Source organism: Pelecanus crispus, chromosome Z, assembly GCF_030463565.1.
Source record: "Pelecanus crispus isolate bPelCri1 chromosome Z, bPelCri1.pri, whole genome shotgun sequence".
Lineage (NCBI taxonomy): Eukaryota > Metazoa > Chordata > Aves > Pelecaniformes > Pelecanidae > Pelecanus > Pelecanus crispus.
The window spans coordinates 82,782,603-82,808,018 of NC_134676.1; the positions used below are offsets into that span (position 1 = coordinate 82,782,603).

The 25,416-nt window shown below is 43.2% G+C and overlaps 1 protein-coding gene across 1 annotated transcript in view; it reads left to right on the forward strand.

Moving 5' to 3' along the window:
• The window catches only part of ADGRV1 (adhesion G protein-coupled receptor V1), a 321,657-nt gene that overhangs the window by 256,681 nt on the left and 39,560 nt on the right, over positions 1 to 25,416 (forward strand). Inside the window, exon 89 of the mRNA XM_075727117.1 lies at positions 12,551 to 12,672. Coding sequence (XP_075583232.1) covers positions 12,551 to 12,672 — 122 coding nt within the window. The remainder of the gene's footprint in view (positions 1 to 12,550; positions 12,673 to 25,416) is intronic.

The window sequence follows — 25,416 nt, forward strand, 5'->3', positions numbered from 1 at the left end:
TTGTTACAGATTTAAATTTAAATATTCTGGATTTTTTATTTCCTTCTAATTCTTGTTCTTGCTTCTGCTATAAGGAAACCAAATAACAGATGCAACGCTGACCGCTGTTTCAGCTGAGCAATCTGGCACTTTATTACCTGAATTTTATGCTGTTCCTGTAGAGTTCCTTGACACTGGATACTCTGAATTCTCAAAATTTGCTGTAAGTAGTTCAAGATAAGTTTGTGAAAGAGAAGTCCCCTGAGGATTACTAAATCGAAAGAAACTGTGTCTTGTTCAGGAAGCTCGTGGGTTGTAAATGGGAGACTTGCTAGAAGCATTGTTATCTGGCCAGCTTTTCTGGCCCTTGTTGGAGGCAATGCCAGATAACCTTTTGTTCATACCCAGTACAGCTCCTTTTATGTTCCCATTGAGGTAAATCAATTTTCCCAGCATTTTAATACTTTTCCTGCTTCATGAATTTTGTAACCTAATCCAAACCTGTCATGAAAATATTGCAGCCTAGCTTTCAGATTCTCACCAGCACCATTTCTATGTAAATCACTGGGCAAAATCTTTTGTTTACACTAAGGACTCCTTGACTGTAGTAAAACTACAGTTTTACCACCCATAAAAACTGATTACAAGGTACCACAGCCCTCAGAAGAGTAAGCATTGCAGAAAAATAAGTTTTATAGTGTCCTGGTTTCGGCTGTGATAGAGTTAATTTTCTTCCTAGTAGCAGGCACAGTGCTGTGGTTTGGATTTAGGATGAGAATAATGCTGATAACACACTGATGGTTTAGTTGTTGCTGAGCAGTGCTTATGCTAGTCAAGGACTTTTCAGCTTCCCATGCTCTGCCAGGTGCACAAGAAACTGGGAGGGGGCACAACCAGGACAGCTGACCCAAACTGGCCAAAGGGCTATTCCATACCATATGGCGTCATGCTCAGTATAGAAACTGCGGGGGCGTTGGCTGGGGAGCAGCGATTGCTGCTCGGAAACTGTCTGGGTTTTGGTCGGCAGGTGGTGAGCGATTGCATTGTGCATCACTTGCTTTGTATATTATTATTATTATCATCATCATTATTCTATTGTTATTATTATCATTACTATTTTACTTTATTTCCATTATTAAACTGTTCTTATCTCAACCCAGGAGTGTTTCTCACTCTTACTCCTCCGATTCTCTCCCCTATCCCATCAGGGAAGGGGAGTGAGCGAGCAGCTGCGTGGTGCATAGTTGCTGGCTGGGGCTAAACCACGACAGTCCATAAGTTAATAAGGAAAATAATCTTTCCTCAGCAATGGGGAAGAAGTGAGAAACAGTGAGCACATTTGGTTGTTTGGTAAATTGAATGTATGTAATTTCACCTGGTCAAATACCAAGCTGGACTATGGTAAGCTTTAAAACTCTAAAAAACTGCAACTAGAGCTGTGTAAGCTGCATTCATGTGTATTGAGTCATTAACTCTGCCAATGTTTCTTAAGCTTGCAGTTAGGGAAAAGGGGAGATATGTCAGGGAGAGGCATGAACAGTCAGAATGGTGATATATGCATACATAGATACATATATTTATATATTTAAGGAGTAGGTGGACTGACTGTTGCTTAAATGAAACCCTTCATCATTCCTAGTACTAAAAAAGGTGTGATAATGGTGTAAAAAAATTGTGGACCAGCATGGTTTGAATATATAATGCCCAACAGAGCTGCTTGACGTCTCCCCTACATCACACTGATGCTGAGTTGGCTGCTCCACAGCAGTCTTTTACCAGCTGAGGTTTACTCAAGTAGTCTAAAGGTGACTGCTTGCACTTGGATTTAGAGTAAAATTATTGTCAGTGAAGGTTCATCTGCCCAGAAATACCCTTTGACTTTGGTTGGGGGGTGGTGGTGGTGGTGGTGTTTGTTTTCTTTCTGTATAAAGGAAGCCACAGATAACGAGATTGCCTGTTTTGGTTCATTTCAAGCCTATTTACATCTTCTTCCTTTATGCAGGGCTGTTTTTACAAATTTAAAAGACATTGTTGCTGATTTTCCAATATGTTTGTTCGAGTAATTGAGCTTTTGTTTGATTAAATACAACAAATTAACTGATCAAAGTAGGTGAAGAGAATTCAAACAGCTGAAACAAAATGCTGCCAAGGTTTCCAGTCTGTATGAACCCTTTATGATACAGATAATGAAGCAATTGTTACCAACAAAGATAAAAGCAGAATCGTAAACTGTACGAACATTCAGCATGTGGCAAAAAGCAGGTATCTTCACACCATGTTTATTATTATAATGCATATATAAATTGACATGTTTGTACTAAGTAACATTCATTACATAAACTTTTATCACAATTACTCAAAGTACACTCCATAGAGATCTTGTTTGCTTCAGTGACCTTGATTCTGGTTTTACCTGTGGTAATATTATTCTGGTGAGATGGCATTGAGTTTATCAAAATTCCCCCTCACACACTTGAAGATAATAAAGTCAGATCATTGTACATCAAAAGTATATGATCTAGATATCATATTGCTCCATTTCCTTCAGCTTTATGTACACAGCTATTTCACTGAACTGTGGTTTCAACAATCTAGAAGTGCTAGGTTACAATTAATATTGTGGTATTTTTCCTTAGGTGATGTATATGCACTAAAAGCAGAAATTATGGTGTTAATTTTTGGCATGTTCTACTGCCTGCAGTTTGTCCTTCCATAGTTTGCTTTCTTCTTTCCCCTACCCCCAACCTGAGATGAACCCTATTGCAAAGTAATACAAAAGCCAAATCTTTATTCAACTTCCTGCGACAACTGTCTTCATTGTTTGCTTTGGTCTATGTACAGCATTTAGAATTGTATGCATTAGTGATCATTAGTTGCCAGTCCACTATATCAGTTGAATTTCATAAGCAGTTGAAGTTTATTGCATGACTTGGAGATATAAACAAAAAATGATATAATTCTATTAGTATCTGTGCACAGATAAATTAATGAGTTGCTCTACAGATAATTACTGAATTTAACTTTGGAATTACATTGTCGTGGTTTAGCCCCAGCCAGCAACTAAGCACCACGCAGCCGCTCGCTCACTCCCCCTACCCCGATGGGATGGGGGAGAGAATTGGAGGAGTAAGAGTGAGAAACACTCCTGGGTTGAGATAAGAACAGTTTAATAATTGAAATAAAGTAAAATAGTAATGCTAATAGTAACAGTATAATAATGATAATAATAATAATGATACACGAAGCAAGTGATGCACAATGCAATTGCTCACCACCCGCCGACCGATACCCAGACAGTTCCCGAGCAGCGATCGCTGCTCCCCGGCCACCCCCCCCCAGTTTATATACTGAGCATGACGTCATATGGTATGGAATAGCCCTTTGGTCAGTTTGGATCAACTATTCTGGCTGTGCCCCCTCCCAGTTTCTTGTGCGCCTGGCAGAGCATGGGAAGCTGAAAAAGTCCTTGACTAGCATAAGCAGTACTCAGCAACAACTAAAAACATTAGCGTGTTATCAACATTCTTCTCCTACTAAATCCAAAACACAGCACTATGCCTGCTGCTAGGAAGAAAATTAACTCTATCCCAGCCGAAACCAGGACAGTATCCACCCCTTATTCTATACCATCTACGTCATGCACAGGCCCTCCCCTTTCCAATGTGTTCTAATTCATCACCACCGCTTTCCCTATCTTGATATACACACAGATATCATTCCCTTCGTCTATGGCCCATCCCTCTAAAATGTCCATTGAGGTCATTTAGCCCATGACTTTGGGTTCCATCTGTCATCACAGTCTTTCAGAGCAGGAGAGGTGGTGTGCAGTGTTGGACTGTTGCATGCTGAAGTCAGTTCTCATTCCAACATGGTTTCATCAAAGTTCATTTTCATTAAGCTGGGCAATTCTTACTGCAATACCATTGATGCGGCATATAGCAATCATAATATATAGTATTATATACTTAATATTAACCTACTATATTATTATATTAACATGCAGTTAAGAGATAACATATAGTTAAGAGATAACATACAGTATTATAAAGCAATTAATATTATACAATTCAGTTCATTAGCTATTTTCACCCAAAATCAAATTCCCTTGAGGTACACATTGGGCTTCCCCATCCTTTCGCATCACCCACCAAGTGCACCCAGGTCCTTGAGCAAAAGCAATCCCACGAATGGGTTTGCCTTTGCCAGAGGGGGAAGTAACCCAGACTGTCTTCCCCAGCATATTTTTCATGTGCACTACAGGAACTTTATCTCCTTCTACAGTACGTAGAAGTTTTGATTGGGCAGGGCCAGCTCGATTGGCAGATCCCCTGGTGTTGACTAACCAGGTGGCTTTTGCTAAATGCGTATCCCAATGTTTAAACGTCCCACCACCCATTGCTCTCAGGGTAGTCTTTAACAATCCATTGTATCGCTCAATTTTCCCGGAGGCTGGTGCATGGTAAGGGATGTGATACACCCACTCAATGCCGTGCTCTTTGGCCCAGGTGTCTATGAGGTTGTTTCGGAAATGAGTCCCGTTGTCTGACTCAATTCTTTCTGGGGTGCCATGTCGCCACAGGACTTGCTTTTCAAGGCCCAGGATGGTGTTCCGGGCGGTGGCATGGGGCACGGGATATGTTTCCAACCATCCAGTGGTTGCTTCCACCATGGTGAGCACATAGCGCTTGCCTTGGCGGGTCTGTGGGAGCGTGATGTAATCAATCTGCCAGGCCTCCCCATATTTATATTTCAGCCATCGTTCACTATACCCAAGGGGCTTGAACTGCTTGGCTTGCTTGATTGCAGCGCATGTTTCACACTCATGAATAACCTGTGCAATACTGTCCATAGTTAAGTCCACCCCTCGATCACGAGCCCATTTATACGTTGCATCCCTTCCTTGATGGCCTGAGGCGTCATGGGCCCACCGAGCTATAAATAATTCACCCTTATGTTGCCAGTCCAAATCCACCTGAGCCACTTCAATCTTAGCAGCCTGATCTACTTGCTGGTTGTTTTGATGTTCTTCAGTGGCCCGACTCTTAGGTACATGAGCATCTACGTGACGAACTTTTACAACCAGGTTCTCTACCCGGGCAGCAATATCTTGCCACAATGCGGCAGCCCAGATTGGTTTGCCTCTGCGCTGCCAGTTGCTCTGCTTCCATTGCTGCAGCCACCCCCACAGGGCATTTGCCACCATCCATGAGTCAGTATAGAGATAAAGGACTGGCCACTTTTCTCTTTCAGCAATTTCTAAAGCCAGCTGGATGGCTTTCACCTCTGCAAACTGACTCGACTCCCCTTCTCCTTCAGCAGTTTCTGCGACTTGTCGTATAGGACTCCATACAGCAGCTTTCCACCTCCGATGCTTTCCCACGAGACGACAGGACCCATCAGTGAACAGGGCATATTGCTTTTCATTTTCTGGCAATTTATTATACAGTGGGGCCTCTTCAGCACGTGTCACCTCCTCCTCTGGTGATATTCTAATGTTTTTTCCTTCTGGCCAGTCCATGATCACTTCCAAGATTCCTGGGCGACTGGGGTTTCCTATTCGAGCCCGTTGTGTGATCAATGCAACCCACTTACTCCATGTAGCATCAGTTGCATGATGTGTAGAGGGGACCCTCCCTTTGAACATCCAGCCCAACACCGGCAGTCGGGGTGCCAGCAGGAGCTGTGCTTCAGTACCAACCACTTCTGAAGCAGCTCGAACCCCTTCATATGCTGCCAGTATCTCCTTCTCAGTTGGAGTATAGCGGGCTTCGGATCCTCTGTATCCCCGACTCCAAAACCCTAGGGGTCGACCTCGAGTCTCCCCTGGTGCTTTCTGCCAGAGGCTCCAGGTAGGGCCATTCTCCCCGGCTGCAGTGTAGAGCACATTTTTAATATCCTGCCCTGCCCGGACTGGCCCAAGGGCTACTGCATGAACTATCTCACGTTTAATTTGTTCAAAGGCTTGTTGTTGCTCAGGGCCCCATTTGAATTCATTCTTCTTCCGGGTCACTTGATAGAGAGGGCTTACGATCTGGCTGTAATTTGGAATATGCATTCTCCAAAACCCCACAACGCCTAAGAAAGCTTGTGTTTCCTTTTTGCTAGTTGGTGGGGACATAGCTGTTATTTTGTTGATCACATCCATTGGGATCTGACGACGTCCATCTTGCCATTTTATTCCTAAAAACTGGATCTCCTGTGCAGGCCCCTTGACCTTACTCTGTTTTATGGCAAAACCAGCCTTCAGAAGGATTTGGACTATTTTCTTTCCCTTCTCAAAAACGTCTTCTGCTGTGTTGCCCCACACAATGATGTCATCAATGTACTGCAGATGTTCTGGAGCTTCACCCTGTTCCAGTGCTGTCTGGATCAGTCCATGGCAAATGGTGGGGCTGTGCTTCCACCCCTGGGGCAGTCGGTTCCAGGTGTACTGAACACCCCTCCAGGTAAAAGCAAACTGGGGTCTGCACTCTGCTGCCAAAGGGATGGAGAAAAATGCATTAGCAATATCAATTGTGGCATACCACTTAGCTGCCTTTGACTCCAGTTCATATTGAAGTTCTAGCATGTCTGGCACGGCAGCACTCAGCGGCGGTGTAACTTCGTTCAGGCCACGATAGTCCACTGTTAGTCTCCACTCCCCATTAGACTTTCGCACTGGCCCTATGGGACTGTTAAAGGGTGAGCGAGTCTTGCTGATCACTCCCTGGCTCTCCAGTCGACGAATCAGGTTATGGATGGGAATCAGGGAGTCTCGGTTGGTGCGATATTGCCGCCTGTGCACAGTTGTGGTAGCAATCGGCACCTGTTGTTCCTCAACCTTCAGCAACCCTACAATCGAAGGGTCCTCTGAGAGACCGGGCAAGGTGGACAACTGTTTAATTTCCTCTGTCTCCAAAGCAGCTATACCAAAAGCCCACCGGTACCCTTTTGGGTCCTTGAAATACCCTCTCCTGAGGTAGTCTATGCCAAGGATGCACGGAGCATCTGGGCCAGTCACAATGGGGTGCTTTTGCCACTCATTCCCAGTTAGGCTCACTTCAGCTTCCAGTACAGTTAGCTGTTGGGATCCCCCTGTCACTCCAGAAATACAAATGGGTTCTGCCCCTCTGTAGTTTGATGGCATTAGCGTGCACTGTGCACCAGTGTCCACTAGAGCCTTATACTCCTGTGGGTCTGACGTTCCAGGCCATCGAATCCACACAGTCCAGTAAACCCGGTTGTCCCTTTCCTCCACCTGGCTGGAGGCAGGGCCCCTCTAACACTGGTCACAGTATTCGCTGTTCACTTCCTGTAAATGTGAATCAAAAGTCCCCTGATCAAGGTCGGAAGTAAAATTAGCCCTCTTACTCTGTCTTGGGAACTGCTCACTGGAAACTGGAGCTGCAATTTTCCTGGGAGAACCGCCTTTTCTAATAGTTTTTCCTTGCAACTCACGCACCCGTGCCTCTAAGGTTGAGGTGGGTTTTCCATCCCACTTTCTCATGTCCTCTCCATAATCACGCAGGTAAAACCACAGGGTGCCCCGTGGTGTGTATCCTCTATATCCTCTCTCTTGAGCATAGGGACGTTGACTCCTAATGGCTGAGACACTGGTCCGTGCAGGTGGGGAGTAGGACAGATCCTCTCTGAGTTGTTGGAACTCTTGGCACAGTTTTTCCACAGCTGAGACACAGGCCTGTAGGGAGGAAGAGAGCTTTTCTTCGTAGTCCCGGAGTTGTCTAGCCACTTCATCCACCGTTGGTGCCTCGTCGTCTTTCCAGGCTAGTATTGCCAACGAGTTGGCATACGATGCTGGTGCGCTCCGTACCACCTTCCGCCACATGGATTGTGTGCACCTGACTTCATCTGGGTCTTTGGTTAACCGCTCATCATTCAGGTCACTGTAAATCACCTCCAGCACACCTAATTCCCTCAGGTACTGGATACCTTTCTCTACGGTGGTCCATTTGCTTGGGCGGTATAAAACATCCTCCTTGAAGGGATACCTTTCCTTCACGCTTGACAGAAGTCGCCTCCAGAGGCTGAGCGGTTTTGCCCCTTTTCCAATTGCTTTGTCAATGCCCCCTTCCCTGGAAAGGGATCCCAGCTGCTTGGCTTCCCTACCCTCTAAATCCAGGCTACTGGCCCCGTTATCCCAGCATCGGAGCAGCCAGGTGATGATGTGCTCGCCTGGATGACGACCAAAATCTTTTCGCATATCTCGCAGCTCACTCAGGGATAGGGATCGGGTGGTCACCATCTCATTTATGGGTTCTTCCTCCTCTGGTTCTCGTGATGGCCCTGGTTCATCTTCATCCCTTACTAAACGAACTGATTTCCTCGTGTATTTTTTCTTCTGTATAGGGGCAACTGATACCGGCGCAGGTTGGTTCTCTGGTTTAGCCACAGTGTCTGTCACTGGGGTTTGAGTAGCCGCAGTGCTCATGGCTGTGGCTGGAGTAGCCACAGTGCCTGGGGCAGGGGTTTGAGTAGCTGCAAGGCCTGTAGTGGGGGTTGGAGTAGCCGCAGGGCCTGTAGTGGGGGTTTGAGTAGCCACAGTGCTTGTTGTTTTGTCATCAGATCCAGAGACCTTCTCTTTCTTTTGAGGGTACTGATTAGCGTTGACCACGGCTCGATAGGCATGGGCTAGTCCCCAGCATGTTGCAATGATTTGTGTCTCTCTGGAGCTACCAGGGTGACAACATACTTCTTCCAAATACTTTACTAATTCTTCAGGATTCTGCACTTGTTCAGGGGTGAAGTTCCAAAACACTGGAGGTCCCCACTGCCCTAGGTACTTGCGCATACGATCCCACACACCCTGCCACTCATAACTATCCAGCCTTGGGGTAGATCTCTGGATGGTATTTTTAAACTGCTTACTGACCTTTATCAAAACGGAAACAACATTCCCAAGAATTATCAATAGAAGTATCTTAACTGCCCAGGGGTGTTCAAGATACAGGAAAGTTGTTGTAATGAAGGAGGAAACATCATAGAAGAAAGCAGCAAAGGTGCCATTCTGTATTTCCTCCACAACAAGCCTCTCAGAGTAAGAAGTATAATTGCTAACTCTCTCTATAAGATAGTACCCGAAGTACAGTAGTGACTTCTGTATGAAACCCAAATACCAAAGAATGCTCAAGGTCAGGGTTTTGATAAGGAGCCTCCCAAGCAAAAGATCATGAATCACTGCAGAGCATAGCACACTACACAAACTGACAGCAAGCTTTAACGCGTGCTGCAAAAAAAAGAACATGGTGCAGATCAGAAGAACTAATATCGTGACCGGCAACTGTTAACAGACTCCTTAATACACTCTGGTTAATCTGTTGTTATCTCAAACCCTTCGAGCCCCACGTTGGGCGCCAAAAAGGACTGTCGTGGTTTAGCCCCAGCCAGCAACTAAGCACCACGCAGCCGCTCGCTCACTCCCCCTACCCCGATGGGATGGGGGAGAGAATTGGAGGAGTAAGAGTGAGAAACACTCCTGGGTTGAGATAAGAACAGTTTAATAATTGAAATAAAGTAAAATAGTAATGCTAATAGTAACAGTATAATAATGATAATAATAATAATGATACACGAAGCAAGTGATGCACAATGCAATTGCTCACCACCCGCCGACCGATACCCAGACAGTTCCCGAGCAGCGATCGCTGCTCCCCGGCCACCCCCCCCCAGTTTATATACTGAGCATGACGTCATATGGTATGGAATAGCCCTTTGGTCAGTTTGGATCAACTATTCTGGCTGTGCCCCCTCCCAGTTTCTTGTGCGCCTGGCAGAGCATGGGAAGCTGAAAAAGTCCTTGACTAGCATAAGCAGTACTCAGCAACAACTAAAAACATTAGCGTGTTATCAACATTCTTCTCCTACTAAATCCAAAACACAGCACTATGCCTGCTGCTAGGAAGAAAATTAACTCTATCCCAGCCGAAACCAGGACATACATTTACAAAAAGTGTCATTTTTTGATGTATGTTTTCTTATTTTTTATTTTTGTAAATTTCATTATTATAACTTTAAAAACTTTGAGGTTGCCAGTTCTTTGCTGGTTTTTGAGAACATTGTTAAGTACACATCTAATAAGTATTCCGATTCATTAGTGTATGTAATGTAGGATAAAGAGAAATACTTAAAGCTCTACCTCTAACTGTACTCCTGGTACTTTAGAGGGCTTTGCATTTTTAATTATTGTAAAAGCATTGGGATGTTGGCTGTGTATATTAGTAGCTGTTATAGACAAGTTTGTTTCAACATCTGTCGAGGCCACAAGGAGTTTTTCCATTTTGCCCAAGGGACTTTGAGATGGGTGCTTTGTGTGCAAGGGATATTAGCACCTGTGGAGTGCAACATGATAAATACTTTGCATTTCCATTTTATTCATCTAACAAAATCGAGTTCCTTGAAGACAAATAACAGAGGTACATAGCCTTAATCTTCTTCCCAGACAAATAACAGGTACATAGCCTTAATCTTCTTCTCCTGATGCTGCTATGAAAAATATACATGTATTATTAGTGTTATGTTATGGATCAGGGATCCTTGGGAAGTCTCAGACCTTTAATAAATTTTGGCCAGACCTCACCTCACCATGGGAGAAGTGATTCAGGTGCTTAATGGGCATCGATTGTCATTTGAGACAACCAAGGTTATCCAGTCTGGCCTCCAGCTTTCTCTTCATAAGGAATGGGTCTTCCACAGGTCCTATGTTTTATGATTATGTACAGAACCTTTAGATCTCCTGTGACACGAAATACATGAATCCAATGCCATTCTAAGGCACCAATACCCACTCACGATGCGTCCTCAAGTCCTGCAGGAGGTTCCTAGCTGCCTGGGGCTCACAGCACTGCATCCTCCCATCCACTGAGAGCAAGCTCGCAATCCTGCTTGCACAGAAATGGCACTGTTTACAAATGGCCAAACTGGAGATGATTTATATCATGTCCTCAGACTTAAGTGGCAGAATGGGAGTACCTTAACGATGATTAGAACTGAGCTTTCAAACACCTTTACTTAGGGAGTCTGATTTTCTTAATGCTGTAATGGCCTTTGTTATCTTCCAGTAAAAACAGGTAGGGTTTCACCCACCCTACCTTGCCAAAAAAAGCAAGGCCTTGTTAACTGTTCCAAAGAACTAAGTTTGTTTTAATGTTTCGGTTTTATTACCTCTAGTCCTAGGTTACCACTACCCTAACATAATGTTGATTTTCATGTGTAACACAGTATCTCATTATAATTCACTAAGGAAATACATATCTTTGTTAAATGTTATGTCATACTACCAAACAGTAGTTGCAGAACAGCCCAGGTTTGCACCCCAGGTTTTACTGAGTGCTATTTGGCCTTAATAGGAGAAACTTTAGGAACACAGTACCTGCTCACATTGTGCTTCACTTCAAGTCATTCCCTTGTTTATAAAAATATACACATCCATTTTGTGCCAAAGCAATAACTCTGAAGCAACTACTGCCTGCGTTGCTGGAAAGTAGTCTTGAGTTTGGCTGTTGCCTACGTTCAGAAGGCACCTACTATTTGTACCATATGGAACAAAATGCCTAAGTGCTCCCAAATTGCTGTTTCTGGAACAATGCCTGTCAAAAGTATGTCCCCGCTCTTTGCTGATGTCGCATGACTAATGTGGAGAGGGGCAATGCCTGGCCGAGCACCTCTGCCCCTAAAGTGTGCCGACCTGGGTAAACATGGACTTTGAAGTCCACTGCGAATATGGTCAACACGGGCAGCCAGCGTGGTCTATGTGGCTGTTGGCAACAGGAGTGGGTGGAGGCAAAAGCTAACTTCTGCTTTCCTTTTTGCAAACTTTGCCCATGCAGACATCTTCCTGACAGCATTCCTTAAATCTTTTATGCTGTAAATACAGTAGGGAATATAAAATGCAGCTGTATGTGTGTGTGCTTAAGGACAGATTCTGCACATATTTTTGAAGGTGAATTAAGTTAACTGATGCAAAGTCTGTCTTTGGGGGCTCCTCGACTGAGCGGAGGTTGTCACTTAAAGTTTTATAGGGTCAGATGCCTTCTCACATTTGGCTTGCAGGGATAGAAACAACAAATAAGAGACCAGTCTATTCATATAATTTCTATATAATTCTATATGCTGCCAGAGCCATAGCAGTTTTTTGTACTGATAATGCTTTTTTCCTTTTCCCTTTCCTCTCAATTCTTGAAAATCTATTTCCTCCCAAAATTTCCAGAGCTTGCCAAGTGCTCTCTTGTTCTTCCCCTGAGGTCAGCATATTTTCTGACTCCGTGTGTGCTCTTCCCACCTGCAAAGCACCCATCCCTGGTTTGCTGAGCTGGGCTGTGCCCCCCTGGCCCCTCCATCCCCCAGTCCCCCAGCTGACCGTGCCCTTCTGCTGGTCTCCTGGCCCTGGGGGAGGAGGGGTGGGTTCCGAAAGCCCTGGGACCCCCACCCAGCTGGGGCAGGAGAAGGGCTGCCCTTCGCTGGATAATGAACTCCAAGGTTAGCCAGAGACGTCAAAACCAGGTCCTGCATCAGTAATGTTTTAAAAGGTGGTTTTCCCAGGGCACGTCGGCTGAAATGCTGTGTTTGTGGTTTTCAGAGATCCCCTTGGTCTTGTACCTCTTTGCCCTGACTTCTATCACCTGGCTGTGGGGAGGACTGCACATGGCGTACCGGCACCTCTGGATGTTAGTCTTCTTCATCATCTTCAACAGCCTGCAGGTAAGAGCTGGTGCCTTTTCCTCTGGTCCTCTTGCAGATCTGCGGGTTGTCTCCACCGCTTATAATGTGTTTGGCATTTCAGCTTCACCAGCTGAACAACATCCAGAAACACATTGTGACGCAGTGGAAGTGTTAATTATGTATTTTGTTTATTTCTGAAATTAACATATAGACTGCTTATTAAAGCAAGGGATGCATTGTTTTGAAACAATAACAGTATAATTGCATAGATTTAATTTCATAGGTAATACACTGGGAAAGAAAATTGCTTGCTTCTCTGTGTAATATGTTACTGAGATAATTATAGCAGTAAAACTGAAATATCTGCAGCCTTTGCAAAAACACTGAGTATTTAAATTTTCTGTATCTGTTAACTCTAATAAAGGAAAACCACGAAGATTTGAAAATTATATAACCATAATATTGACTTTTTTTTTCATATTAGAGGTGAGCCTTGAGGCTTAGCTTTTCTCATGCAGTATACATATTGATAAAGCAAAGATCTTTTCATTGGAAAAAATCAAATATAGACTAGATGTTGATTATTAGTTATAAAAAATGCAAATAACCTTTTACAGAATTTTACACATGCAAGTGCTTCCACTGGACTCAGTACTGCATTACACTGAATTCAGTGCTATACTGCACATTGTGGAATTGTTTACAGAATAGAGGATAGTATATCATGGATTGGAAAATGCCTCTGATGTCTGAAGACAGTGAAATGATGAGGAATTAAAAAAATATATATGCAAATCTGTGGTGTGCAAGTTCCTCTGCCATTTTTATAACAGAAATATATGCGGTACCATGTATGATTTACCTATACTAAAAATCATTATACCTCATCAAATAAAAATTAATTTAAAAGGTATATTTTCACAAAAAATGAATTTATTTTAGATTTTAATTCAAAAGGTGGGAGTTTCCTTAAGCAGAAATCTAAACATTTTCAAAATGTACATCTCAGACATAACTATTTTTTAAATTGAGAAAAAAAATTATGTAGCTTATTTTCCTTGCAATACATTTAATTATTCAGTATATATTGTCATTTAACTTTTCTGTATATATTGGCATATATTGGCTGAAATTAGTTATGATGGTTTTTTTCTGTGAAGTTATGTGAATAGGTTTGCTCTAGTAATTGCCCACAAGCAAATAAAATTAATTTGTAGGAAGGCAGCTGAGCTTTTCTTACCATCAGACTGCCACAACTCTGCAGGACTGGCAGCAGTACCAGAGCACATTCCCTCCCTTTTGTCTCCCTTTGCAAAATCTCAGAGTACTGGCAAACCTCCATGGGAGTTTTAGCACTACAACTGTAACTACTGCAGTTTTACAGTGAAACTTAATGCACTGATATCAAGCATAAAAGTGTGGTGACGTGTGTGTATGTACATGTATATATACATACATATTTTTATATATCCTTCCTTACTGTGTCTCTACAAAGAATTATTACTAGAATCCAAGCTGGGTTTGTGTTACATAGGTCCATCTCAGATACAAATTTTTTGCCAGAGCACTGTAGTATGCAGGGATATTTGCTTTAAAATAAAATTACTGTCTTGCCAGTGCATATTTAGAGAAGAGGGATATGAGTACTTTGTGAAAATTATCATTCTTGGCCAGAGTGTTGGCCCTTCTGTGTAACTGCCAGAAGAGACTTTATATTAGTCTGCTTTATATAACTTGAAATTTTGTTTTATTCAAGTAAAGTTCAAAGCCATAGAATTATTGTTATTTAATTAATGTTGCCAGTTTCAAGACATCAATTCATGCAATAGGATCAAGAAGTAAAACAGGGTGTTGAAAGCCAGTTGTGTAAAATATGAGACCCACAAGGTCTGGGGGGGATTTATTGCACTAGTGGTCCAGGTAGTGATAGTAGGTGATACGGAAAATGCAAGCATGCCTAGAACAATGTTTAAGTCATGAATGCTATTAGAGATGCACCACTGAATGACTCCAAAGTTAGGATTTTGCTTACATCCAGCTTAAAGTGAGATGATATCAGAAATACTTGCTTTTCTCAATCTATGTGAAGTTTTTCAGTTGTTTAATACTCTTTATGCAGTTTTGTTTCCATTCATGCACTCTAAAACTTTAGGAAGTTTTTTTTTGTTGTTTTATTGGCTATTCTTTGATTGTCAACTGGTCTTTTATCAGCATTGCTTGTCTATACGAAAGGTATATACCAACAAGACCTGCATAGGTAGTACATAAATCTTGTGTGCTTCTGCTGGAACTTTTTTGTGGGTATTATCAGAAATATTTCTACCATGATTCCATGGAACTGAAAGAATACCTATTTCTGTATATATTGTTTTGGTACTCAAGGACCTGACATAAATGACTTTCACTTTCAAGAGCTATATATTTATATACCATACATCTGTCGGCTGTATCCTGCAGCAGCATGGGGTCATGCACAAAGATCAAGTAACCTCTACTGGCAGGTGCATTTCTAATCTTTCAGAAGCATGTCCCCAGTTGCAGCTGCACCCTCGATTAGAGAGATGGGAAATAGATATTCAGAAACTTTGTTTGAAGTCCTTCAGAAGAGCCAGGAAATGAAAAATTAAGAAACCAAATACTACAAGCTTCACGCTCTACTGGCTTGCTTGCCTTACTTGTTATCACTGCTGTGAAACCCCAAGGAGGTGCCAGACTGCCCGCATTGCCCTTCTGCCCATAATTCTTCCTTTAACTCTATACCAACACGAGCAATGGCTTCACAATGGATATAATCTCTTTTGTACTGGGATCAATTAATTTGGCTTCTTGCTCTAATAATAGATTGTAATATCTGGGGAATAACTGTAGATGGCAACTGGCCTGCAGGAGATGCTGCAGCATCTCCACAACAGATAAATTTCTATTCAAATTACATCAGTATTGATCTTCCACATCAAAAGGAGAAATCGTTGGTTTTGCTACTCTTAGCCCTAGAGAATCTGTAAAATTTCAAATATAAAATAAATGCTCCTTTATTGAAGAGAGATGAAATAATTTCAAATGTATATTCTCTTCCTGGTTAATATTTTAAAATAAAATGTTCAGGTCCGTAGCTCCAACTCAAGCAGTAGTAAATAAAAACTTTTCCTTCCAGGTATGAAAAGCTCAAAAACTTCACACTTCATATTTTAAAAATATTTTTTATCCTTTGCTGGAATTTTCAGACATAAAATGTAATAGGACATTATCCACTACCTTTTATTACTAGATATTGGAAATTAATTTTTAAAGTATAAAGTTACCAAATATTTGAAATGAAAATGTACCTTTTTTTGTGTTGGGTACTCTGAGAACAGTAAAAAAATGGAGTAGCTCTTTCATAGCACTACAGTTTTTATATTTGTTTGGTTTAATAGGTGATTGTCTTCAGTGCTTTGTAAATCTCTACAATAAAACAGGTTTAAAAAACATTTCCTGTAACACCCCCACATTTTAAATAATGACCCCACATCTGTAGAGTATGAAATACCTTCCCTCTGATCATTGCTTTGAATAAAGGCAGAGATTTGCATATTGTGCTGCTGAGAAATAACTTCACATGCATCAGACCTCTGAGTGGTAGACTTGGTAGTGTTAGGTTAATGGCTGGACTTGATGACATTAGGAAAAATTTCTTCACAGAAAGGGTGGTCAAGCATTGGACCAGGCTGCCCAGAGAGGTGGTGGAGTCACCATCCCTGGAAGTGTTCAAAAACCAGGTAGATGTGGCACTTTGGGACATGGTTTAGTCTAGTCTACCCTTGATTGGTTTAGTGTGGACTTGGTAGTGTAGGTTAATGGTTGGACTGGATGATCTTAAAGGTCTTTTCCAACCTAAATGATTCTATGATTCTATATATTGTTCTTCTGTATTAAAGTTACCATTTATCTAATCAGGAAACAGGAAAACTGATGTGTGATTCAGGTGACCAGACATACAGCATGAAATAACAAAACAGGGAAGAAACAAGGTGTAGGGTCTGTAAATTTCCTTAATCTATGTTTTTCTTCAAATAACCAGATACACCAAATTGTCTTAATTAGAGAAAATGTCAGTATGCAAACTGTTTGTATAGAAGAAAATTATGTATTGCAAATACGGAATACTGAATAAACAAAGGTTTGCTGTAAGCAGGTATAGCTTTATAAAGCTTCTGCAGACCACACTCTCACTAATAAAGGGCTGGTCTCGGGGAGTACACATTCCCTGCTGAGGGATCCTTCTGGCCTCCAGGCTCTGCAGAGCCAGGTTCATCCACAACATGGACAGCCATCTCCAGTGTCCTTTGTCCTTTGAAGCTTTAATTTCAGCCCAGTTGTTTGGGAATGGGAGAGGAAAATGGGACTTAACAGTGGATAACACATTTCATGAAGATTTCAGAGGAACTAGCTGTCTTTTAGTGCATGCTGTTGGCATCTCATTCCCATGCATTATGTCTTCATCAGCTCTCAGAATTTATGATTATTAAAATGAGGCTATTTTTCTGCAATAAAAGGTGGTTTTGCCATTTATTGGTGGGCATTTCTGTTATACGATATGCCCTGTTAGAGCTGGAAAGCAATTTGATGTTCATTAAGAGCTTTTCTCCAACAGGAAAGAGAACATGAAAAAGTTTAAGAGAAATGGCGACCTGCTTCCCTGCTGTTCAAGAGCTACGGTGTAACGAAGCAGAACATGACCCTTTAAAATGTGTTGGCTATCCAAATAGGTTCAGCTCAGGAGATTGGAAGGACACTGCATGTTATCCAGTTTAGCTGTTTAGCCTTATCACATACATTTCCTAGGAAATGCACTTGATGATAGAAAAATCGTCTAATAAGTACAAATTTTCCTGCGGGAAACAGTTCCCATCAGAGTTGAGTTTATTGTATGAGTTATTCTAGTGCATGGAGGGGAAAGCAACCCTTTCCCTGTAACTTCAGGAATAAACATGCAAAGTACTGTATGGGGGGCCAATAGAATCATAGAATCATAGAATTGTTTAGGTTACAAATGACCTTTAAGATCATTAAGTCCAACCGTTAACCTAGCACTGCCAAGTCCACCACTAAACCATGTCCCTAAGCACCACGTCTACACATCTTTTAAATACCTCCAGGGATGGTGACTCCACCACTTCCCTGGGCAGCCTGGTCTAATGCTTGACCACTCTTTCTGTGAAGAAATTTTTCCTAATATCCAATCTAAACCTCCCCTGGAGCAGCTTGAGCCCATTTCCTCTCGTCCTATCACTAACTACTTGAGAGAAGAGCCCAACACCCACCTCACTACAACCTCCTGTCAGGCAGTAGTAGCGAGTGATATGGTCTCCCCTCAGCCTCCTCTTCTCCAGGCTAAACAACCCCAGTTCCCTCAGCCGCTCCTCATAAGGCCTGTGCTCCAGACCCTTCACCAGCCTTGTTGCCCTTCTCTGGACATGCTCCAGCACCTCAATGTCTTTCTTGTACTGAGGGGCCCAAAACTGGACACAGTATTTGAGGTGCGGCCTCATCAGTGCCGAGTACAGGGGGATGATCTCTTCCCTGCTCTTGCTGGCCACACTATTCCTGACACAAGCCTAGCTGATTTACAAAATAAAAAATAAATTCAGAAAAGCATGAAAGGAAAAGGATAAGAAGTGTGTGTGGGATATCTGATGTTTTGAGTTCCTTGGCAGTATGCTTCTGATTATCCTACCTAGGCAGCATCTGTGTTGCAGAAACATACTCCATGCTCTCATGAAAGATGATCTTTTTGCTTGCAAAATGGAGATGAACATTTACCTCTTTTCTTTACATATGATTGCCTTCATGGATTTATTCACAAGATATTTGCTGGGGTCAGGAGTGAAAGAATAAACTGCTGTCTTATATGCTTCTTTCTGCAGGTTAAGATTTCACAAGATGTTTTGCATATGCTATACTCGTCTAAACGATCACCGTGTTTTTCATGCAGTTAAGGGGGTGTTTCTGGTCTGTATAGCTAACATCATCTGCGGCATATTTACCGTTCGATGGAGCCAAAGTTCAGGGTGGTGGGTGGATCTTTTCCCATTGTTTGCAGAGGGGCTGGGATGAGGCTTCAGACCAATGGGTCTCAGGCTCTTCCCTGCAGATGACTTTCTTGGTATAATCTTGATTATTCTTTGGCTATATTTGCATCAAACTGTGCTGCACACCCCAACCCTCTGTGTTATAATAATAAGGTGTATCTACACTGCAAACTACAAGGTATTAGACACTCCTGAGCTACCCCTGTTGTGATTTCCTGCGCTAAGCCCCACCACGCCCTAGCTCCAGCAATAAATTAATTAACTTTTTTAGTAAATAATTTTGAATCAAAACCTTGCTTTCATGAAATACTGAAGTATTACCCATCAACAGTATCATAACTCCATTTTTCAGCAATTTTAAATCAGGAGAAAAGTAAACACTGGAAGGTATCCCATTATTAACCACACTATTCAAAAAGATCTTGTGTGGTTGGTTTGGGTGATGCAGATAAGGGTAAAATGTCTTTGCCCGCTCCAGGTTTGAGCACACCAGGATGACTCATGCCCACATAATGACCAACAGTGTTACATGTAAAATACATCTTCCCAAGAAACACAGAAAAAATCTAGAAGTAAGAGTTCACTGGTGGTTTTCCAAACTGGGCAAAATGGCTGACTTGCCTAATATGGCAATTTTTAAAAGTCAATTTATTTGTAGTGGATTACAGTAAGAGAAGATTCAGGAGATCAGGTACAAATGTTTGAAAAGCCCATGGTACCTTTATCAAGAAATATGGACATACAGAAAATGAGTGAACTGGTGCACGCCCAAACCTGGCATTGGCTGGAGTAGATGTGATTAACCAACCTTCATTAATTAAAAAGTAGAGGCAAACCAGGATGGGAGCAGGAGCAAAGGAGATAAAATATCAGAGAAAATTAGTAGATATGGTGGCAAAAAAACCCCCAACATTATAATGAGGAATATCCTGTTTATGGAACAACAGAAAATAAACGTAGTGAGAGAAATCAATATGCCACAGTTTTAGAAGCCAAAAAAAAGTAAAAACATACAGCATCTTGAGAAAGCAAGAAGAGAACAAAGATATACGGTTTTGTAAGCACATTATCTTAGTGTAGTTAAGGAAATAAACAAAATTATATGTTTTATAAAGCTCATGCCAGCACCAGTTGCAAGTGAAAGGTATGATTTTTCCTAGAACATACTATTTAACTGTGGGACATAGTCAGGGGACACTGCGAAGGCCACCACTATAAATAGGTTCACTTCCTGTTTCTTATGGCATCATCCTAAAGCATCTCCTCCTGATGAGTCAGAGATGGACTAGATGATCCCGTACAGCAGTTCTGATGATCTAAGCCACACAAAAACAAACAAAATCAAGTACTAGACAGACATAAGATGCAAGTAAATATGGTGGGCTGCAACAGGCTGCCTAAAAATTTTGCAAAAAATGGTTCTACATGGTAGATAAACCCAACAAAAGACAATGAGGTCATCACAGTATTGCCAGGATAAGGTGAACTACAAGCAGAATATCAAGAAAAGCATATAATTTGTTCAAGTAGAAATAGTACAAGCAATACCAAACCCTCTTATATCAGCTGAGTGCATAAACCAAACACAATTAAACACAGCTGAAAGAACACTATCCCAGAAACAAGATAAAATACACATCCAAAGCAAGCATTGCATTTTCACATCTGTTCAATAAAGTAGATTCCTATGCTGTTTCTGGGGGTTTGGATTCTTTTCCAGACATAGGATACCTGGAAAGAAAGAAAATAGTGTAGTCGGTACAGTTCACCTGTTTAATCAGTGAACAACAATGGAGTAGAAAAAGAAGTTATTTTTGCTAAAGTAAAAAACCCTAAAAGTTTGTTCACTGTGTGCCTTTATTAAAAAAAAAAAAAGTAAAAAGTACTTATATAAAGCAAATAAAGAAAGATTGTCATTTTTTGAAACTTGGCACTTTTTGACATCAGCAGCGAAACTTTTGGGATGTAATGCTGACTGGGCAATAGCATTGATATGCATTGTGCCACCTGTGCAAACTTATGAAGCCATCTAAGTGACTTGATTATTCAAGTGAATCAAGACAATGCAGTATTCAATTATATATCCCTTTATATTACTTCCTTCTTAAAGAACAATTCTCTGTGTTCCTAGTTACTATGCTAAACATACTCTAGTACATGATTACTGTAATGACTTATGAAATTATGGTAAAAATATTCCCTTTACCTATTCAAGTTCTTATGTAATGAACCCAAAGTCAGTCTATAGCTGAAGACAAAACAAAGAAAAAAGTATGCAGTGTCAGGTAAACAAAGGAAGCATTGTTAGGTTGGAACTAAGTATCTCCTAAATATATAGGACAAATTAATGTCAGAAGAGAGTACCTTGTGCCTAGAGCTGTGTTTACAATGATGAAGGTATACAGAATAATGCATAATAAAATTGCAAAAAGTGTGGAGTGAAAGAATGTACTGAAGTCGGCTTTGATTTACTGGATTTTCAACCAATCATCAACCAAAAACATTTAGAGATTATTTCAATCAGTTGCTCATTTACAATAGAAAAGTGGATACATTGTATTTTTTTAAAACAAATATAGTAATTAAATAAAATTTTAGGTCTTCCAGCATTTATGAAGCTACTTCAGCAGTTCTTGAGCAACTTACATTAAAAATATATTTCAGGAAAAATGTCTAAACACTTTAATCATTTTTTGAGGTAGAAGAAAAGCAGTTTAACCATTCCCTTAGGAAGGCATTAGTAATAGCAAGAATTATGTAGTACACAATGACAAGTAAGAAATGTAACTATAACATATACTGCTACTGTCAGTGGAAGTATATCCACTGAAAAGGACTTGGGATGTTCTTCCAGCTGTCAATAAGACAGAATAAAATAGCAACCATCTTGATTTGGTATCTGTAACACATCACTTGCCTTTTCATTTTGCATTGCTGCCAATCATTTTGTGCCACCATAAATAGCATTTTTTCAATAACTCAGCTAAAATAAGTATCTCAGTATAATCATAATGTAGAGTTAGTCTTTATTTTGCCTTTAAATCCAGACTTCTACATTCTGTACTATTATTTTAAGATCATTAATTGTTAGTCACAGAATTCAGAAGTTGAGAGTGTGGCTTTTAGGTCTTGAAAACAATGAGTTTCTTTATAATTGGCTGAAGTACTTAATGCTTTATTTTTATCCCCCACTGGTTTTCACCAGCGAAGCTTGCTGCACTCACTGGCAGGGTTTGAGAGGGAGAGAGGCAGCAAACAGCAGAGGGGTAACAGGCTGAGGACCAGTTATAGAAGCTGAATACTCCATCCAGTTTTGGAGTGGTGTGTGGAAAAACTGGTGAGGATCCAAGGGTGGGCTACCATGGTGGTCGGAGGCCTGGAGCACAGGTCCTGCAAAGAGTGGCTGAGGCAGCTGGGCTTATTTAGTCAGGTGAGGATGACACCAATGGAAAGTGTAATAGCAGCATGCAAATATTTGAAAGGGTAGATGATGATGTCATGCTCTTCCCCTCTACTCTCTAGGTAGTGGCAGGTGGTAACAACAAGGGCACATGGCCACAAGACTGTGGCGTAGGAGGTTTTCAGGTTGTACATTAGGAGAAATAATTCACTAGGAGGACGTACAGAACTGGAACTGTTGTCCAGAAAGCTTTGGGATCTCCATTGCTGTATGGTTTTAAGACTCAGCTAGGCAAAGCCATACTGGCCTGGTCAATGAACTGACCCTCTGAGTGGACTGAATGACCTTCAGAGGTCCCCTCCAGCCAGCTTTCCTGTGATTCTATGATCTGACGTGTGGGAAGCTCTAGTCTCAACCCATTCATTGTGATAGCGAAGCCAGCAAGGCAAAGGGCTCCGGAGCAGAGGATTGAGACAGGGGACCCTTCCTAAAGCGGCAAATCAGTGGCAAAAGTGCAAAGGCAAAAGCGCAGGGAGAGAGAGGGTACCCCAGCCTCACGCCAGAGTGGGAAAGTCCAAGCTGCTGGTGAGCGGCAGCTCTGACTCAGCGTGGGCAGGCACAGGAGTGATGGCAGCCAAACCCCCTCCTGTACAAGAGCAGCCCCCAGGACTGCAGCGAACAGGACGGACAAACAGGCCATGGCGCGGCAGAAGAGCACGGCACGGCAGTTCGCGTGGGGGGCGTGCGGGGAAGGCGCAGACCCCTCCTGGCTCTAAGGGGAAACCCAGGCAGTGGTCATCGCCCTCCCAGGAGAGCACCTGGCAGCTGTGGCACCGCCCGCCCGAACGCCGCCGCCAGAAGGGATGCGGCGACCCAGCCGGAGCTCCCGCACAGACACGCAGCCGTCCGGGTCTGGCTGCGGGGAGTGCCTGAGCCTGTGCTCGTACCGGGGGCAGCGGAGATGGCAAATGGCTGCGGTGTGAGCAGGGAGATGATCTGCTCGGCCTGGGGCAGAGCTGAAGGAGGAGGTGGAAAGGCTGAGGAGGATCAGGGAGTGCGAGAGGGAGACAGACTGGTGGAGCCGCACCCTGCCGTCCCTGGGGCCAGGGCAGCAGGCGGAGGCCCCACAAGGAGCGGAGGATCCCCTGCCCTCTTGCCGGCAAGCAGGAGGAGGGGATCCAAGAGACGGGTGAATGGAAACAGGTCCCTGGCCGGGGAGGCAGGCGAATCCCCTCACGGCCTCCCTCACCTCCCCAGCTGCCCCCACACAACAGACATGGGGCTCTGGGAGCTGAGGGCCAGGCAAACGAGGATCTAGGTGAAGGTCCAGCCAGGGTGTTGCCTAGGGCGAGTCAGTCAGCCCCATGCCTTATGACTTCTTCTGTTTCTGTTAAATAAAAAAAGGAGGGTAACTGTCGTAGGCGATTCCCTCCTGCAAGGAACTGAGGGCCCAATCTGCCGTCTGGACCCATCCCACAGGGAATTCGGCTGCCTCCCTGGGGCCCAGGTTAGGGACAGTAGTAGGAAACTCCCCGACCTCGTGAGGCCCGCCGATTATTACCCACTGCTGGTTGTACAGGTGGGCAGTGATGAGATTACAGAGAGAAGTCCTAAAGCAATGAAGACGGACTTCAGGGCACTGGGGAGATTAGCTGCAGGATCGGGAGCGCAGGTAGTGTTTTCCTCAATCCCGTCAGTGGCAGTTAAGAGTGCTGAAAGGAATGGGAAAACTCACCTGATTAACAGGTGGCTCAGAGGCTGGTGCCATCGGTGGAATTTTGTTTTTTTCGATCATGGGGAGGTTTACATGACACCGGGCGTGCTGGCGGCTGATGGGAGATCAGCTGTCTCCAAAGGGGAAAAGGATTCTCGCTCATGAGTTGGCGGGACTCATTGAGAGGGCTTTAAACTAGGTTTGAAGGGGGAAGGGGATATAAACGGGCCGACTAGTGAGGAGCCCAGGGGTGGCATGGCAACATTGGGGGTGAAATCGGTAGCCCGGCTCAAGTGCATCTACACCAATGCAAGTAGCATTGGCAACAAACAGGAGGAGCTGGAAGCCCTTGTGCAGCAGGATGGCTATGGCATAGCAGAGTAGGTAAGTGAGCCTAACAGGGGAGGTGCCTCACTTGACCTGCTGTTCACAAACTGAGAAGGACTCATGGGAGATGTCATGCCTGGAGGCTGTCTTGGGCTTAGCGACCATGATATGATAGAGTTCTTGATTGTGGGCAATGTAAAGAGGAGGGGCAGGAAAACTGTTACCATGGGCTTGCGGAGGGCAGACTTTGGCCTCTTCAGGATGCTGGTTGTGAAAGTCCCTTGGGAGGCAGTCCTGAAAGGCAAAGGGATCCAGGAAGGCTGGGCGTTCTTCAAGAAGGAAGTCTTAAAGGCGCAGGAGCAGGCTGTCCCCATGTGCCATAAGACAAACCGGTGGGGAAGATGACCGGCCTGGCTGAACAGGGAGCTTTTGCTGGGACTCAGGGAAAACAGAAGACTTTACCACCTTTGGAAGAAGGGGCAGACAACTCAAGAAGAGTACAGGGATCTCGTTAGGTCATGCAGAGAGGAAATTAGAAAGGCAAAAGCCCAACTAGAACTCAATCTGGCCACTATTGTAAGAGGTAATAAAAAATGTTTCTACAAGTACATTAATAACAAAAAGAGAGCCAAGGAGAATCTCCATCCTTTATTGGATGCAGGGAGGAACATTGCCACCAAGGATGAGTAAAAGGCTGAGGTACTTAATGCCTTCTTTGCCTCAGTTTTTAATAGCCAGACCAGTCATCCCCGCGTACTCAGGCCCCTGAACTGGAAGACAGGGACAGGGAGCAGAATGGAGTCCCCATAATCCAGGAGGAAGCAGTTAATGACCTGCTATGCTACCTGGACACTCACAAGTCTATGAGGCTGGATGGGATCCACCTGAGACTACTGAAGGAGCTGGCAGAGGAGCTCACCAAGCCACTCTCCATCATCTATCAGCTGTCCTGGTAACAGGGGAGGTCCCTGATGACTGGAGGCTTGCCAAGGTGACGCCCATCTACAAGAAGGACCAGAAAGAGGACCCGGGGAACTACAGGCCTGTCAGCCTGACCTCGGTGCCAGGGAAGACTATGGAGCGGTTCATCTTTAGTATGTTCAACAGGTATGTGCAGATCAACCAGGGAATGAGGCCCAGCAAGCATAGGTTCATGAAAGGCAGGTCCTGCTTGACCAACCTGATCTCCTTCTGTGACCTGGTGACCCATCTGGTGGATGAAGGAAAGGCTGTGGATGTCATCTACCTGGACTGCAGTAAAGCTTTTCACA